General features: G+C 42.9%; 1 protein-coding gene across 1 annotated transcript in view; it reads right to left on the bottom strand.

Moving 5' to 3' along the window:
* baiap2l1a (BAR/IMD domain containing adaptor protein 2 like 1a) overlaps positions 1 to 16,783 on the bottom strand; it is a 29,009-nt gene that overhangs the window by 5,133 nt on the left and 7,093 nt on the right. The window contains exons 4-12 of the mRNA XM_079492438.1: positions 13,414 to 13,475; positions 11,959 to 12,030; positions 11,421 to 11,555; positions 5,751 to 5,903; positions 5,135 to 5,290; positions 3,310 to 3,436; positions 1,791 to 2,007; positions 174 to 233; positions 1 to 72 (exon numbers count right to left, since the gene is read on the bottom strand). The exon at positions 1 to 72 is cut by the window's left edge and continues 82 nt beyond it. Coding sequence (XP_079348564.1) covers positions 1 to 72; positions 174 to 233; positions 1,791 to 2,007; positions 3,310 to 3,436; positions 5,135 to 5,290; positions 5,751 to 5,903; positions 11,421 to 11,555; positions 11,959 to 12,030; positions 13,414 to 13,475 — 1,054 coding nt within the window. The remainder of the gene's footprint in view (positions 73 to 173; positions 234 to 1,790; positions 2,008 to 3,309; positions 3,437 to 5,134; positions 5,291 to 5,750; positions 5,904 to 11,420; positions 11,556 to 11,958; positions 12,031 to 13,413; positions 13,476 to 16,783) is intronic.

Genomic DNA, 16,783 nt, shown 5'->3' with positions numbered 1-16,783 from the left:
ACTGGCTCATCCTCTTCCTGTTCTGGAAGACTGGCCACGCTGAGACGTCTTACAGGAGTGCCCAAATTGCTGCTGTAACAAAAATGCAATTCTGTCACAGTAAAAAACTCAAATCCATTGCCGTTCAATTTGCTGTGCTAAATCAAACCTGATTAAAATAATTGTTTTGTTACCTATTTGAGATTGTTGTCTCAGTGTGAGGTCTGCAGTAAGATGAAGGAAACCAACCCCGCCTAAAAAACAATTATAAAACATAATTAACAATCTCACTTGGAAAACATTTAAGAACAAAACTACTTCACACGAACAATATTGTTGTAACTAAGAGTTACACGCATAAATTAACAACTACAATGCAACTACCAGTATCAAATGTTGGCATTTCCTGGTTTTATACAGACATGATGCCAGTGCAGCATTCACTCAGAAGACATGCATATTTTGCCAGCGTTGTGATATGCACTTTCACTGCACTTGCACTTGTATTTGCGCACGCACGCACGCACGAACGCACGCACGCACGCACGCACGCACGCACGCACGCACACACACACGGCGGAGAGTAACAAGTTCAGGCCCTCTGTTGTAAAATTGCTCAATTGCAAAAACATAGCCAAGACCAGTTGTGCAACGTCCTTGCCCAGCAATACCAGCAAAACAAAGCAGGAAAGTGTTATTTAATGCCTGATTATTTTCTTCTGTGGCTGCTTGCCTGAATCACAGCCTCTTGAATGCAGGTGTGGTTTTGAGCAAATTACTTTTTCCCTGGCTGACATTTTCAATTTCCTGTGGAGCTTTCTTTATCATCACTTATAATAACTTGTCAGAGTAAGTAAGTAAACGAATCACATCCCACAGAGTGAGTTATAACATATGTATGTTTGTGCTTGTTGAGAGAGAGAGAGAGAGACAAAGGTAAATGGTGCATTTATATATAGCGCCTTTATCCAAGGTGCTTTACATAGATTGTGCATTACATTCACCCATTCATACACCGGCGGAGGAAACCATACAAGGCACCAACCTGCACATTGGGAGCAATTAGGGTTTCAGCATCTTGCTCAAGAACGCTTCGACACTAACTCTCAGGGTAGCCCGGGATCGAACTGGGACAGAGAGCGAGAGTGCTGTTACCTGATTTATACTTGCTTGCGTGCCGCGGTGCACACTGGAAATAAACAATCTACAAGCTCACAAGGCGTTGCAGCACAACACATTGTCATCATGTAGATTGGCTATTTTGAGACACCAGCGCAGTGTAAATCACCCTCTGACTGTCATGTCAGACATACCTGATGTGCTGTGTTTCCAGTCATGATGTATTAGTGCAGCAAAATATTAACAAACACACAAAGGCCAGAACTAGTATTGCAACTTCAGAAATGTAAAAAATGCCCATATGCATGTGTCCTAGAAGGAAAGTACATCCACCCTCATCATGAGGTCTGGGTGGAAGGATGACACAAATGTCATGAATTTCTGTAGCTGTAGAAGTGATATATGTGGTACAGAAACCACGTGGCCACAATTGCATTCTATAATAGAGCTTTTGCAACTCTTTGTAATGCAAGTTATAGATATATACAGCTCTACGGCCATAAACATATGACATGAGGATTTGTGTGTCAACACAATGGATAATCACAATAGATGAACCTTACTGTTGCACCATATTATAAACTGCATGAGCACAGATTTTGGCATGAGATTTTGGCATTACTGGTAACAATACTGCTGATGTCGGTGAAAATTACTAGAAGTAAAAAAAAAAAAAAAAAAAAGAAACTCACTGTTTTGTCCTCTCCAGCTCGCCGTACAGCCAACCATCCTTCTCTTCCTGGATGAGCAAGATGATGATATCCCCATCATCAAAGCTGAGCAACGTGTCATTGTTGCCAGCTGTGTGGGGAAAGATTGTCCGAACCCGGGGTTTCATCCTGCCGTAGTTGAGGCCAGACGACTGGGAGACAGACCTGGACAGACTGTCCTCCCCAATACTGCCCTGGTCTGGAGAAAGCAACGTACATAACAGACATGAGAGTCAGGAGGATACTGCTGTTATCTGCTTATTGAGAAGGGCACCAGGATGAATATTCATCATATACAGTAGGGCCTACTGAGTAGGCTATGTAGATGCTTTTAATTATAAATGATCTATTACAAATGTACTATTGTAAATGTTCCTCTATCTATCAGAGGGAAAAATAAAGAGCAATCTACACCGAGCATGATAACTATAACTATAACGATATACTGTAATTATGTGAGCATCCACACTGATGAGCGATAAAGTTCTGTAAACAGTGGCACCAAGCACACGCTAAGCATTCCAACTGTGCTGGAGCCCCCACACAGTGGCAGAGAGAGAGAGAGAGAGGGGGGGGGGGAGATCTCTGCTTACTTGGAGCTGAAAGACACACCTCTTTCCCCCCATGTAAACCGTCTTTGGGTACTCAGAAAAGCGCTATATACATTTGAGATATTATTACTTGCGCAAGCAGAGCGCACAAGTACTATAATCGGCTGCGTATGTCGGTGTAGTCCGTCGGCCAATGGGGGACCACCATTCTTGATGACATAACTAAGGTATGTGGCTAAGAATGGTGGTCCCTTATTGGCTGTTGATGGTGACGTATCTAAGGTATGTTACAGGGTCAATAACGGGTCTAAAGGATTTAGAACAGCAGTTGTAATAGACATACTTGTGTGCAAGGCACAAGTTGGCACTTCGACAGAGTGCATTTCTAGTTATTACTTGCGCAAGCAGAGCGCGCAAGTAATAGTTTTCAAACCCACAATTCAACATTTTGGTTTTAAGATGTTGATATTCATTTTGTATTCATCCTTAGGACCCCAAATCACACCTTGGAAAGCATGAGTGTCTATTTCAAACAAAGTGTTTTTTGACAGCAGGAATTGCCTGTCATAATTTGACCCCCCAGTATTAGGATGTTGATATTCATTCATCAGCCACATAGAGGCATTTCCTTTAATCCACCCGACACTGATCGACATATACGTCACCATCGAAAGCCGTCTTTTACCATAGTTAACAATACTACTTTTTTACCTCCAAGAACTAGGTACGTAGCGAATAGCTAAACCTAATAATTCAATATTTCAAACGTTCTTTCACAGAGAAGCTGAGATTTGACAGTTTGTAGCGGTCGACAGTAGTTGCGCCCTCTGCCTAACAAGCAAGTAGGCACTCGACAGAGTGCAGTTCTAGTTATTATTATTATTATTATTACATAGATAATCTAATTGTGTATAAAAGTGTCTTATATTAGATGCTGTGTTTTAGAGTACCTGAGTTGTGGTCTGAGGAGGAGGTGACAGGGAACCTGGGCTCTGAGTTGAACATGTTGGCCAGAGGACTAATCTGTGCTTTTAGCTGGGGCGCAGGAGGAGTCATCCCAGACTCCAGGTTGTTGTTCTGAGGAGATGGATGGACATGGATGTAAATAATACATATATACTGTACATACATGGCCTGGTGAGTCATGGACCATACCATGACTGGAAGCGGTCACAGGTTCAGCCAGTGTCCAAGAGAAAGACAGCGTCTTATACAAATCACTGTTTGGAATTCGTCATGATTTTGAGCAAAGATTTATTATTTTGTCCTTTGTCCTTGCCTTTCATTTAACGCCTGCTGCTGCAAGAAGCCGTTAACATTGTTAGTATAAAATTAATATAAATGTATAATGCTTGATTGATTTTGGCCACAAAATCAGAGACCATTAATCGTGCTTATTGCGATTGCAATATCTGTCCAAAAGATCACTATTAAGGCCAAAATCATTAAAAGCAGTAAAGTGAAATCGTCCTTCAAAAAAGCAACTTTGACCAAATTAGAGAGTATGTGTAGACGGAATTGTTCAGCAATTCATCAGCAACAGTGAAGCGCTTATCAATGCGAAGGTGTCAAACAATCATTAATATGATTAGCGTTTATTAGCGTTTATTAGCGTGATTAGCGTTTATTGCCTCATGTAAACAGCAGAGACCAAGCAGTACTAACCAGAGGACTTTAACAACCACAGCACATTGTATTTCCATTGGATCATAGCCAGCTAATGGTAACCTGTATGTTCCCCCCTCAGTGGCCTTGTCAGTAAGACAGCTGAACATGTCGTCATTTTACCTCAGATAAACTATTACTTCGGGGCACAGGTCTCCACCAGGGCAGGTCAGGATGTGGCCTCCTGGTGGTGCTATAATAGGCCAATGTGAAAAGGGTGCCATTTCTTCTCACGCCTTGGCTGGCAATTGAATGATTTGAGGCATTTTGTTCCAAAAATGTGTTTAGCAAAAATCCACCTGTTGGTGGCGCTATAACAGGCCAATGTGAAAAGGGTGGGATATATTCCTCAGCCTAGTAGGAAAGTCTGTGAAAGATTTCACGTAAATTGCACGCTGCGTTCATGATTTCAGGCTTTTTGTTCAAAGCGGGCCAATCCTGCAAACTTTGAAAGCCAATGTTAGCCAATTAGGATGGAATATGAAATATCGGACAGATCCGGCTTGAACACATGACTATAGAGATATAGTGTGTAACGATTTGCGGTATTTTTGGACAGAATCTGGTGAAGTAATATCAAAACTTGTGTTTTTCAAAAGTCGGCCTCCTGGTGGCGCTATAACAGGCCGCTCTGGAAAATTTGGGGCAGAGGTTCATCGTTAGTAGTACATATGTATCGTATAATAGTATAGTATAATATAGTATAGTATGTATAGTTTATATATATAGTTTCATTATATTACGTTCTTAGCTTACGCATGTTTCATGATAACTACTTTTTATGTATGTGATGTATGCCATGCTTTTTGTTATTGCTTAATGTAAATCGCTCTGGATTAAGAGTGTGTGCTAAATGCCTAAATTGTAAATTGTATCGTTGACATCCAGGGAGTGTGTGTGCAAAATTTGGCCTCCACCGGGTTAACGGTGCCGGAGATTAGCTGGTAACAGACGGACGGACGGACGGACAGACAGACACACACACACGGATGGAGTGCAAAACATACTCTCTCCCCATGCCTTCGGCCTGGTGGAGACAATAACTAAAGATAATACATATCTCATACACTTGGGACAGGGGAGGAGATGAGAACAGATGATAACACTTACCCTGTTGTAGCGTTCGACAAAAGGCAAGTTTTCTGGGCTGTTGGACACCGGGGTGGGCAGCCTTTCTATCATGGCCATCACCGTGTCGGGGACCTTGGTGGCATCGCTGCACTTGTCCTGCCAACTGGGCAACTTAACCGCTAACAACTCTCTGGCCTGAAGAGAAACATATATAGAGGAAGTTTTAGGAGGTGCTAGTCATACAACAATGACTTCAATTTTTAAGTCTTAATGGACTATACCGGTGGTCACACTCACAGTGGTTCAACAAACAGTGTGCAGAGGCAGCTGTAAAACATTATGTTAAATTACATGATTGATGTTTACTTTCTTTGTGCGCATCACTGCTGAGTGTTTGCAAGTATACTGTGATTTTCAAGTAAGCCACTGGATTCCATTCATCGCAATATGGTAGGAAAATAAATATTCAGAGTTTACACTTTCAGATAGGTAATCCAACACAACGTATTATTGTCAGTTACAATAACATTTAATGTATTTTAAAACATGAATGACTTAATGATGGAGACAATTAACGTGAAGTTTAAAACTTTCATTAAAAGGAAAATGGCATACGTTTTGTGAAAACCTTAAACTGAGGCAGAACAACACTGACCTTCTCGTGGAACGTGGAGGTCTGGTATGAGAACATGCAGTGTTTGTCCACCAGGAAACAGAAGCGTCTCTTCTCCTCCAGTAGGGCCTCCCTGCAACCATCTGAGATGAATTTCTGCATGTCTACCTGGCGTGACGAGATGGTCTCCAGGTACTACAGGCAGGTTGAAAGGTCAACAAAGAGGTCAGAATGGATTTCATTTTGAATGTATAATGCTTCCACTTTTCAATGTGTTGATAGTTGCAGTAACAGTTGTTAATTTATTGTATCTTGTGTATGCGTTGTGAGTACGTGGTGTGATGCATGAACCATTTTTTGAGTGGCACCACCACCTGGTAGGCCTATGGGAACTTCACCACGATAATGTGATTTCTGTGATCTTGTAGATTTTGAAACACCAGCACACAACAACGTGTAAATGTCATGTCAGACATACCTGATGTGCTGTGTTTTCAGTCATGGTGTATTTCTGCCTTTCGCAGTGCCACCTATCCATTGCAAAATATATATATCATGTGGCTTATGTATTATATTGGACCTGTTTGATATGTCTGTGACTTCCTGTTATTGACCTTTTCTGTGTTCTGCATTCCTTTCCTCTCCATCCTCTCTTCCCTATTCTCTTTTACACCTGCAATCGTGTGATGTGACAATAAGTTGATTCTGAATTCTGCTCCCTGTCCGTTTGCCTTCTATTTCCTCCTGCCACACAACCACCATGCCCCTGAACCCACACCACCACCACCCCCCTGCCCACCCCAAACCTCGATCCAGCTTTACCCATGTAGTCATGGTGACAGGGAAAGGAGTCTGTCTCTTGGGTCTCTTGTTTCGTGGTGGTCACTTACCCTCCTCCTAACTCCAGGGCTCACTCTATTATGTCTCTGTCTGTCTCTCTGTATCTTTCTCTTATTTGTCTCGCTGTCTCTCTCTCTCTCCCTCTCTCTCCCGACTCTCTCTCTCTCTCTCTCTCTCTCTCTCTCTCTCTCTCTCTCTCTCTCTCTCTCTCTCTGTTTCGTAACTCTTCTCCTGCTGGTCTCTGCCTCTCACTTCCTTTGCCTCTTTGTGTGTCTGTTTCTCCCTGTTATGAAGCACAGACCACCGTTTTCTCATTTCCAGTGCAAACACCTGCATGGTCATGATATCTCGGTGATGGGTTATGATGGATTAGCCCAGCCCAACTCAATATTTGAAGTTCCCTAAAGCCCTACAAGATTGCCACTTACCAGGCCTTCTCTCCCTCTCTCCTTAGATCTCTCCATCTCTCTGCCTCTCTCAATTCAATTAACTTCATTTCAATGGGGCTTTATTGGTATGGGAAACACTTGTTTATTTTGACAAAGCAAGTGTAAAATAAAAATCACACCCGTGTGAAGTGAGGGGCGCTCTTACTATTATACATCATCATACATAATCTCATGAACAACTCATGAATTTATGTGATTGGTTGTAATTTGGTTCTCCCAGTCCCGGCAGAGTAGTTCCGGGACTGGGAGATTGTGTGGCATTGCTCATTCCCTGATGGACTGATCGAGGGTAGCTAGTCTACTAGCTACTGGGACGTAAGTCTGGATTTGATCAACCCCGGCTGGGTCGCTTGAGTGAGGGGTATGCTGTTGGTAGACCCGAAACCCCGTTGACCTCAGGAAACATCACTGAGGATACGTCCCAGGTGCATCAATGCAATGTATTTTTAGTTGGTTAAATTCACGTCATATTTGGCAGACATTTGACCTAATTTCTCCTTTCATTGTCAATGGCAAATGTTGAGACGTGTGGGGACAACATTTACGTCATATTTGGTGGACATTTGACATAATGTCTCGTCTCATTTGTCAATGGCAAATATTGAGACGTGTGTGGACAAAAGCTGTATAGGGAGCTAGCGCCCCTCAAAAAAAGACGTAAAATAGACACGCCTATTTGCTCAGACACTATCATCCATTCATTGTCAATGGGAATTTATTCAATTTAATATTTGTGTAGGACAAAAATAGACACTATGCCGATTTGCTTAGACACTATGACGGAAAATTCTCCATTCATTGACAATGGGAATTTAATGTTTGTGTAGGACAAAGTATGTGCGCATACACAAAAAAGCTGGATATAGGAGGGGCTATCACCCCTCAAAAACTAAAATGTGCAATTTACAATTTAGGCATTTAGCAGTATGTATGCATGTACAATACAATAAAATAAAACATTGCCTATTAGAATAAAGACATGCGAACAGTGCCACCAATTACACTTTCGACCTGGCGTTCCTATTTTGGGCAAACATTTTAAAACTTAAAAAGAAAAGAGGAAGATTTCACTTTTTTCAAATGTATTTATCTGCTCTGTTTGTATGTACAGTACATCTATGTATAGAGGACGACCGTCGAGCTGATTCTACTCTGTGGCTCCGAGACATGGACACTTTCAAAGAAATTAGAGAAACGGATGGATGGCACTTACACCCGCCTTCTAAATGAGAGCGCAAAATCTCTCTTGGAAGAGCCACCCATTCTCTAATATACGGCAACCTTCCCTGTGTTACTTCACTAGTCCGATCCAGAAGAACACAGTTTGCTGGCCACTGCTACACTATATCACTGCCACTATGCCACTATATCTTCCCTTCTTCTCTGGAATCCTGCCTCAAAGCAGACCAGAGGTAGAAAACTATCGTTCCCTGATGTCATCGCTAGGGACACATGCATCAGTAGGCTGCAGGCAGGAACTGGGGATGGCAATGAAGGACCAGCAAGTCTGGCATGGCATTGTGAAATCCATAATCCATTGGATGTCCTTTACCTGTTTCACTCTCAACTGCTCACAAATCTTTCTGCTATGTTTGCACACTGTACTTCACCCGGTGGCAGTTACGCCGCCACAACACCTACGTTGCACGGTCGCACCGCCGATCCGACCAATATGCATCATGTGCAGTCATAGTGACCGTCAGATAACCTGTTGTACCCGTCTGTCTGTATCCCTTTTGTGCCCATGGATATCTCTGTATCTGTCTACAGACAGATATACAGACACTTTTACAGAAAGTGCATTTAATTGAGTTAGGTCAACAGGCATGCATGCAAAGTGTTTACTGTCAGAGACGGTGAGTCCTCAATGTGGCGTCCCCCAGGGAAGTTGTCTAGGCCCATTGCTTTATTCCATTTTTGTTAGTGATTAACCAAATGTAATAAGCAGTGCATGTATAGAAATCTGTGGTCCTGTTTTCAAACATTTTCTGGATGTTTGCAATGCCCCCCGCCCCCCTCTCTTCTCTCTCTCTCTCTCTCTCTCTCTCTCTCCCCCTCCTTTGGTCCACAGGTGTCATTTTCATCAGACAATGAGAGACCATTCACACCTGTGCGAGGGAGGGGCCTGAGTTTCAGCTACTCTTTACACCCCAACACGCAGGCTTATTAAAGCTCCACCCAGACAAGGAGCCTCTTTTTTCAAAGGAGGTGCCATTCAAGTGCTAAGATAAACAGTGATACTGATATTAGCAACAGAGGGAGAAAGCAAAGAGACGGGGGAGTGGGAGGAATGGAGAGAGGGAGGGAGTGAGAGAGTGATGGGGAAAGGAAAACAGACAGTGAAAGTGCGGGGGCGAGAAAGAGAGGGAAATACAGTGAAATAAACACACAAAGAGGTAGAAAGACAATTGCCCATATTTGGGAGGATGCCAAACCCATCAGGGTTGACGTTGTGTGAACCTGGTCAATAACACAGAGCACTGCACCGAGAAATCCACGATAAATATCTATCTAAATATATCTACCGTAAATGCACAGCCCATGACGGATGCTTTTATGTTTTCCACTAAAGGAAATGGTTTTACTCAGTGATTCTCTAAAATAAAATGGCCTCCGTTACTCATCACAATGGAGCCATCAGGGTCAATAAAATACCACAAGAGAGAGATTGGAGTTATTACTCAGACAGCCTTGTCGCACACACTGGCGCCGTCGCTCATCTTGTCACAATGATTTATAAAGAATTTCTATGTCTACTCTGCGGTGTCAGACTATTTGGTTCCTGTCCTTGTTACTGGACAACAGGAGAGAATAAAGACTGTCTATATCGTACATCAATTCTGAAAAGTACACATATCACTCACTCCCTCACAGCAACTTTGACAGGACACATGTCTGTCGATGGACACATCAAATGTAATAGCACGGTCTTAATAGTAATAATATAATAATACACTTTATTTGTATAGCAGTTAAGTGCTACACTTAAGTTAAGTGCTACACTTGCAACACTTAACAGTGTTGCAAAGTGCTTGTACAGCTAAAACAATGATCAAATTGTTGATGCTATGACATAAGACCAAAATGGCCACCATGTGAATACAGTCAATGGATTGAATTTGTGTCCTTTCAGTTATTGTATGTTCTCTCTATAGTCTAGACAGTATGCCACCCTGCCAGCCACTAAAGACAGTCTAAAGAGTCTAAATCTATGAAAGCAAACACTATGATAACGCTAGCCAGTGAAATACTTCAAAGTCAACAGTCTGTAATGTATGTTGTTCACTCGACAGTGAGTCTCCATCACAAAGATTAAAGCCACTTTGCCTGGTCCAAATAAGCCGCGATCTTATCAGTCTTACGGTGCCTGTGTCATGCATTTATTTATGTACATTTGTCCAGTGTGTGTGTGTGTGTGTGTGTGTGTGTGTGTGTGTGTGTGTGTGTGTGTGTGTGTGTGTGTGTGTGTGTGTGTGTGTGTGTGTGTGTGTGTGTGTCTTCAGAAAATGCATGTATGGATTTACTCCATTTAACATCCATTTAGAATCTAACCACAGTTTAAGGTGTGGTGTCCCGAGTCCCCTGCTCCAGTGCGTTCATGATAGTCATTGTCCCTTTACTAGTTTACTAGTAAATGTTAAAGTTGAAAGAGTTCTACCAATGTCACTTCTACAGTATGTCACTTTACTCTGTTAATACATAACTCAGGTACCCTTTTTATTTCTTAGAGATTATCCTTACTTGGGAGGTCGCTCATTGACGGGTTTGCTTCTAAGCATAGCCTTGACACCCAGTCACTATAAATAGTGGATACTAGTGTGCCTTTAGTATCATCACAACACACACCAGCATAAAAAGGAGCAACATGATTGCAAATAAATGAACAGGTCTTGTTTGTTCCTCGCCTCTTATGTGTCGTTGGGATTGGGAATTCATCATATCCCAATGCTACCTGCTACAATCCCCTGCTCAGTTAGAAGGTGTATGTATGTATGTATGTATGTATGTATGTATGTATGTATGTGTGTATGTGTGTATGTGTGTGTGTGTGTGTGTGTGTGTGTGTGTGTGTGTGTGTGTGTGTGTGTGTGTGTGTGTGTGTGTGTGTGTGTGTGTGTGTGTGTGTGTGTGTGTGTGTGTGTGTGTGTGTGTTTGTCATCCATAAAATTGGAGGCCCTCTGTTACTCAAGTCCTGTGGCCCTATTCAAATGGTTTAGTTCCCACTTGCACTAGATCCGTTCATCGTACATTCATGGACTAATCTCACTGACAGCAGGAAGCTGCGTTCTAGTTGACACAGCTTTCACACAAACGTGCCCTTCCCCAAGATTAAAACTAAGTCAGTTTTAACCTCACCTCATCTCCTCATGTCATCCCTTGTCAGCTCATTCTCATAAACATGTTATCTCAGTGTTCCTCTCACCTCGTTCTCTTTGATTTCATACTTGGAAGCGTGTTTCCCCTGGCTCTTTCTCCTCAGCTTCTTCAGGTCTGTCTGAGAACGATCCAGGGACTCCTGCTTCACCTTGTGTTCTGACTGGTAGCGCTTGAATGTGGCCTATGGGGGACATCCAACATCACACGTCACTCAGACAACAATAGAATGTAAGGGATAGATGAATAGGTGGAGGGATGAACAGTTAGGTGGATGGATGGATGGAGGGAGGCAATAAAATAATATAATTCTGTAGAGATGATCGTAGGATGGATGGATGAAGGGATGAATGGAAGGATGGACGGGCGGATGGACGGAAAGACAGACAGACAGACAGACAGACAGACAGACAGACAGACAGACAGACAGATAGATAGATAGATAGATAGATAGATAGATAGATAGATAGATAGATAGATAGATAGATAGATAGATAGATAGATAGATAGATAGATAGATAGATAGATAGATAGATAGATAGATAGATAGATAGATAATAGATAGATCCACACTATCCATCACTTACGTTCATATATTTTATATCCATCTCCGTCTTCTTCTCCAGCTCGGTGACAATCTCCGTGTGGAACCTCTTGAGCTGTTGACACAATAGTACATATACTATTCAAATCCAACCTCAAATCCAAGTTCAAATCCAACCTCCTTCAACCCACATGGGTTAATGTGCCCATAGTGTGTATACAGTGTATAGTCACATGGCATTATGGGGACATTATGATAAATAGAATGGAGTGTGGGAGGTGGAATGTGCGATAATGGGCTCCTGAGTGTAGGCATGGCTGCCTTATCTGCCTGCTAAGGTTAAAGATTTACAACTTTCCCCTATCACAGATAAGACAGAACGTAACCACATGAACCCTAGCATCCCTATTATGGGGGCGAACATTCAGCTGAAATAGCAGCTCTAAAAGCTCACAACACATTGGATTGTGAAGCATTGAGCTGGTAGATCGGCTATTTTGGAGCGGAGAGGTCTTGAGAGAAAAAATCACACCTGTGTGAATTTTTTCTATTTTGAAAAACATTTTTGAATAGTTAAAATAGCCAATCTACAAGCTCACAACTCACAACATGTCAATGTAGCTAGTTGAACTATTCAAAAATGTTTTTCAAAATAGTAAAAAAAAAAAAAGGAGGGAAGGGATAAGGGGTTTAGCATGGACGAAAATAGAGCCGTACTAGTGTAGAGCCCTGGGGGACACCGCCGGTCAACTAAGGGTGTATTGGTTAACTCAGTTTAGAATGATGGAAGCTCAGGGATCGTAGGAGAAGTTCATAATGGTGAAAGTGTGGTAGAGTGCATGCAAGGCAGTGTGAATATGACATTTAATTTATACATTTGTTACTTTCTTCGAAGACCTCGTACAGCAGTGTCTTCCCATCTCACACATTTTGGGGCTATTTGTATCTGCAGTGCCCATTAACAGGCATTCAAATTTTCCCTTTTAACTTGGGGCAATGAAATGTAGTCACACCGCTCTTCGCTTATCAAACTTTCCCTTTTTTGCCACAACAATGCAAAAACTGTGAACCAAAAAGACGTGAGCCTCTCATATGACCCGAGAAGAATGTTTTAATTGACCAAGTTGTATCCTTTAAGTATGTAAATAATGGTAGCAAAAAGAATGTCCTTACTCCTTAATTATACAAATGATAATTGGCCAAGAATTGGCCAGAAGACAAGGCAACTAACTGGCAAGCGTGGGGATCCTGGACCTGAGTGAATACCAAAGGTTTTTTCTGATGACATAATTGCCTGCGTTGTGTGTGTGTGTGTAAGTGTATGTGTGCGTGAGTGCGTGCGTGCGTGCGTGTGTGCGTGCGTGCGTGCCTGCAGCAAATGCCTGCAGTGACCAAAAATGCAATGGATTTATGGATTTGTGTGTAGTTTAGTCTTTACTTCCTGTGGAGCACATATTGCTCGTCCCAGCAGAGTTACAAGGTTAAGTACGTCACTTACATTGTCCTCCAGCTCCTGTTGGAGTTTCATGTGGACCTCTGCGATGTCCACCAGGACCACACCTAAAATGAAGATCAGAAACAACATTTAGTTCAAAAATAATACTATTATTCAGGGTAATACGAATGGTTCCCTACAACACCTTGAGCATGGCTGCCATTCGTGCACTTGAAGAGAAGTGCACAGCATTGCTCCTAAGTGTTTAGATTACTATGAAACAGTATGTTACGTTTACTTTCGGCCACAGTTGGCCTTCATCCTGCACTATCCAAGTCTCCATGCCATTCACACACACATTCACACCTATTGTACAGGAGCTTCCCACTACAACCACAGTGTTACAGTGAGTTTAGTTGTACATTTCTTTTCAAAATCTTTTAATTCAAGTTTAAACAAAAGCCCAGGGGCGAGCATTAGCCCTGCCGTACTGTCAGTGCCTTGCTCAAGAGCACCACAGCAGTAGTTGCTGAAGAAGAGTGTTTGTCACTTTGTTTCTTTCCTTCCCCACATTTTCCCAACAGGTCCCGGGTGGGTATTCAAACAAGCAAACGAGCAGTAGCAATATATGCACCTATTATTATTATTATAGATATAGATAGATATCACCATATATAACTGGAATTGATTCTGTCTATCTATCTGATCATGTGGCTGCATGCCTCTTGACTACCGTATGTGTCTCTCACATTTCCTATTTTGTTATTTGTTGTGTAATTTATAGTCTTATGTGAGAAAGCCAACCAAATCAAAATTCCTTGATTCTGATTCTGACTATGCCCCAAACAGGGACACAAATCCCTCGAAGGGAGTAGGGACATACATAGGTGGCAGATATGACCGCTTTTTGGTAATAAATTATTTTGGGGGCATTCAAAACGGCGTGCAGACTTCCTCCTTCTCTTTAGTTTATTTATTTCTTCGGGCACCCGTTGAATTTTCTTGGATGTGCGTGCACCTCTTCACAACAGACATGAACACGATATCAGGGGAAACCAGTCACCAGCTCCGCATGACAACAAGAAGCTGATTTATGACAACCACAATTTGTCATAACTTGAGACCGATCTCTGTCATCGGGACCAGTTTTTAAAAATGTTTTTACATATTTCAAAGACAAATTCTCTGTCAAACCAGACACCATTTGAACAGCTGTGAATAAGTAACCTCTACAAAATGCTCTGTTGTTGTGCAGTTAGATACAGAACAATCTCCATTCACAAATCCAGTACACCGTAGATGTGAAGCTTATGATGTGGGACAATAGGAGCCAGTCAGTCAATACTGTAAACAGAAAGGACAATTAGAGCTACACCGTTTATAGTGCTTCTATGATCACAATGGGGTGAAATCTAGACTATAGGGTTTACTGTAGGACAGACAATGAATGTTCTGGTAAAACCTGTAAAAGCACAGACATAAGAAAGAGTACATCATATCGGGACATTGTTACATCGTGGGTGTTGAATGGGTACACAGAAAAAGTTAATTTAAACATTAAGCATCATCAAGTTAACTACTAGATCTGCTATTTTCAAAAGATCTTTGAAAATCCACAATCTTTTTTCGCCTACAAAGACCAAAACTGGGACACCAGGGTTCACACACACACCCACACACACACACGCGCACACACACACACACACACACACACACACACACACACACACACACACACACACACACACACACACACACACACACACACACACACACCTACGCACGCACGCACGCGCGTGCGCGAACAAACACACACGCGCATACACACACACACACACACACACACACACACACACACACACACACACACACACACACACACACACACACACACACACACACTCGTGTGTTTGCAGACACCAGCAGACACACACTACTGTATGCGCAGACAACTCTCTCTCTCTCTGTTCCACTTTCTGCGTCCACCCGCACACACACACACACACACACACACACACACACACACACACACACACACACACACACACACGCACACACACACACACGCACGCACACACACACACACACGCACACACGAACACACTTGACCTGACATACACCTGACATACTTTGGCCCTACTTCACCTCACCTCACGCACGCACACACACGCACACGCACACGCACGCACGCACGCACGCACGCACGCACGCACGCACGCACGCACGCACGCACGCACGCACGCACGCACGCACGCACGCACACACGCACACTTTACTTCCCTGTGATATCTCCTGCCCTACACTCATAGACAGACTGACCTCAGCTCTGCCGTGGTGAAACAGAGAGCTGTAGCGCTCTGCTTCACTCGGCAGGTCCGCCACGTCCAGCTACAACAACATTGCCCTCTGAAGGTCAACAGAACGTACTGGTAAATGCTGCCTTTGTGCTTCAGACGAGGCGGGACGGGACGGGACAGGGGGGTTTGGAGGGGTGTGTGCAGGGATGTTTATACGGTCCCCAACAACACACTGCATGCATGAGGGTATCAGATATAGAGAGACTGGGAGGAGTTGGAGCAGGCTGTGGGAGGAATGGGAGGCCATTGTGCACCTGCAAATATCACCTCTGGGGGGGTTTAAGATGTGTAACAGTCTGCTCGTGAGGGCGAGTAAATGCAACAGCACGGTGGATCATTCTAGGATCATAGGGACCTTGTAATAACACTAGGGCTCTGGCCTCCGGCTGTAGCTGAGTGGGTACTAGAGAGGCCATCTGAGAATCAGACGGTCTCTTGGATAGATAGAAAAACCTTTATTGGTCCCAAGACTCGCCACAAGGGCGATTTTGTCGCCATGGCAGTTAAAGCAGTCATACAAAAGACCCAGGGGATAGTTCAACGTGCACACTGTTAAACATAAGTGTGATGCTGCATGGGATTACAATGACATTTTAGGAAAGAAAACTATGCTATATTTATCAGTGTTTCAGTCAAACAAGGACCTTCACCAGGAGTCAAGGACATCAGGATAGACTTTCCTGATGAAGTGTTGAAGATAAATAAAGCAGAGAAAAGTGTGTGCGGGAGAAGGACGTTTTCTTTTTAAAGATTCGGATAGGAGTTGTCAGTGAAATGCCTGAAATATAAACATGATGGCCTGATATCCCTGACAGACGGTATAGAGAGAAAGTAACTGGGTCTTATGTATGTAAGTTGGGAAGGAATGAGTTGACAGAAGAGAGAGAGAGAGAGAGAGAGAGAGAGAGAGGCTACAATGTGAACACAGAACAGAACAAATCCCTGCAGATTTCCTCTCCACGGTAACGATGTGTGAGAACTGAGGTGTAAAAATGTCAACAGAAGATATGGTTGACTTCTAAATCTCTGCATGTTCTCTCCCACTGCAGGTGCACAGGGCAACACATTTATGACAG

This window comes from Electrona antarctica (genome assembly GCF_951216825.1).
Source record: "Electrona antarctica genome assembly, chromosome: 22".
Lineage (NCBI taxonomy): Eukaryota > Metazoa > Chordata > Actinopteri > Myctophiformes > Myctophidae > Electrona > Electrona antarctica.
Note: the sequence above shows the minus strand (reverse complement) of the source record. Positions and strands in the feature narration are given on the sequence as shown.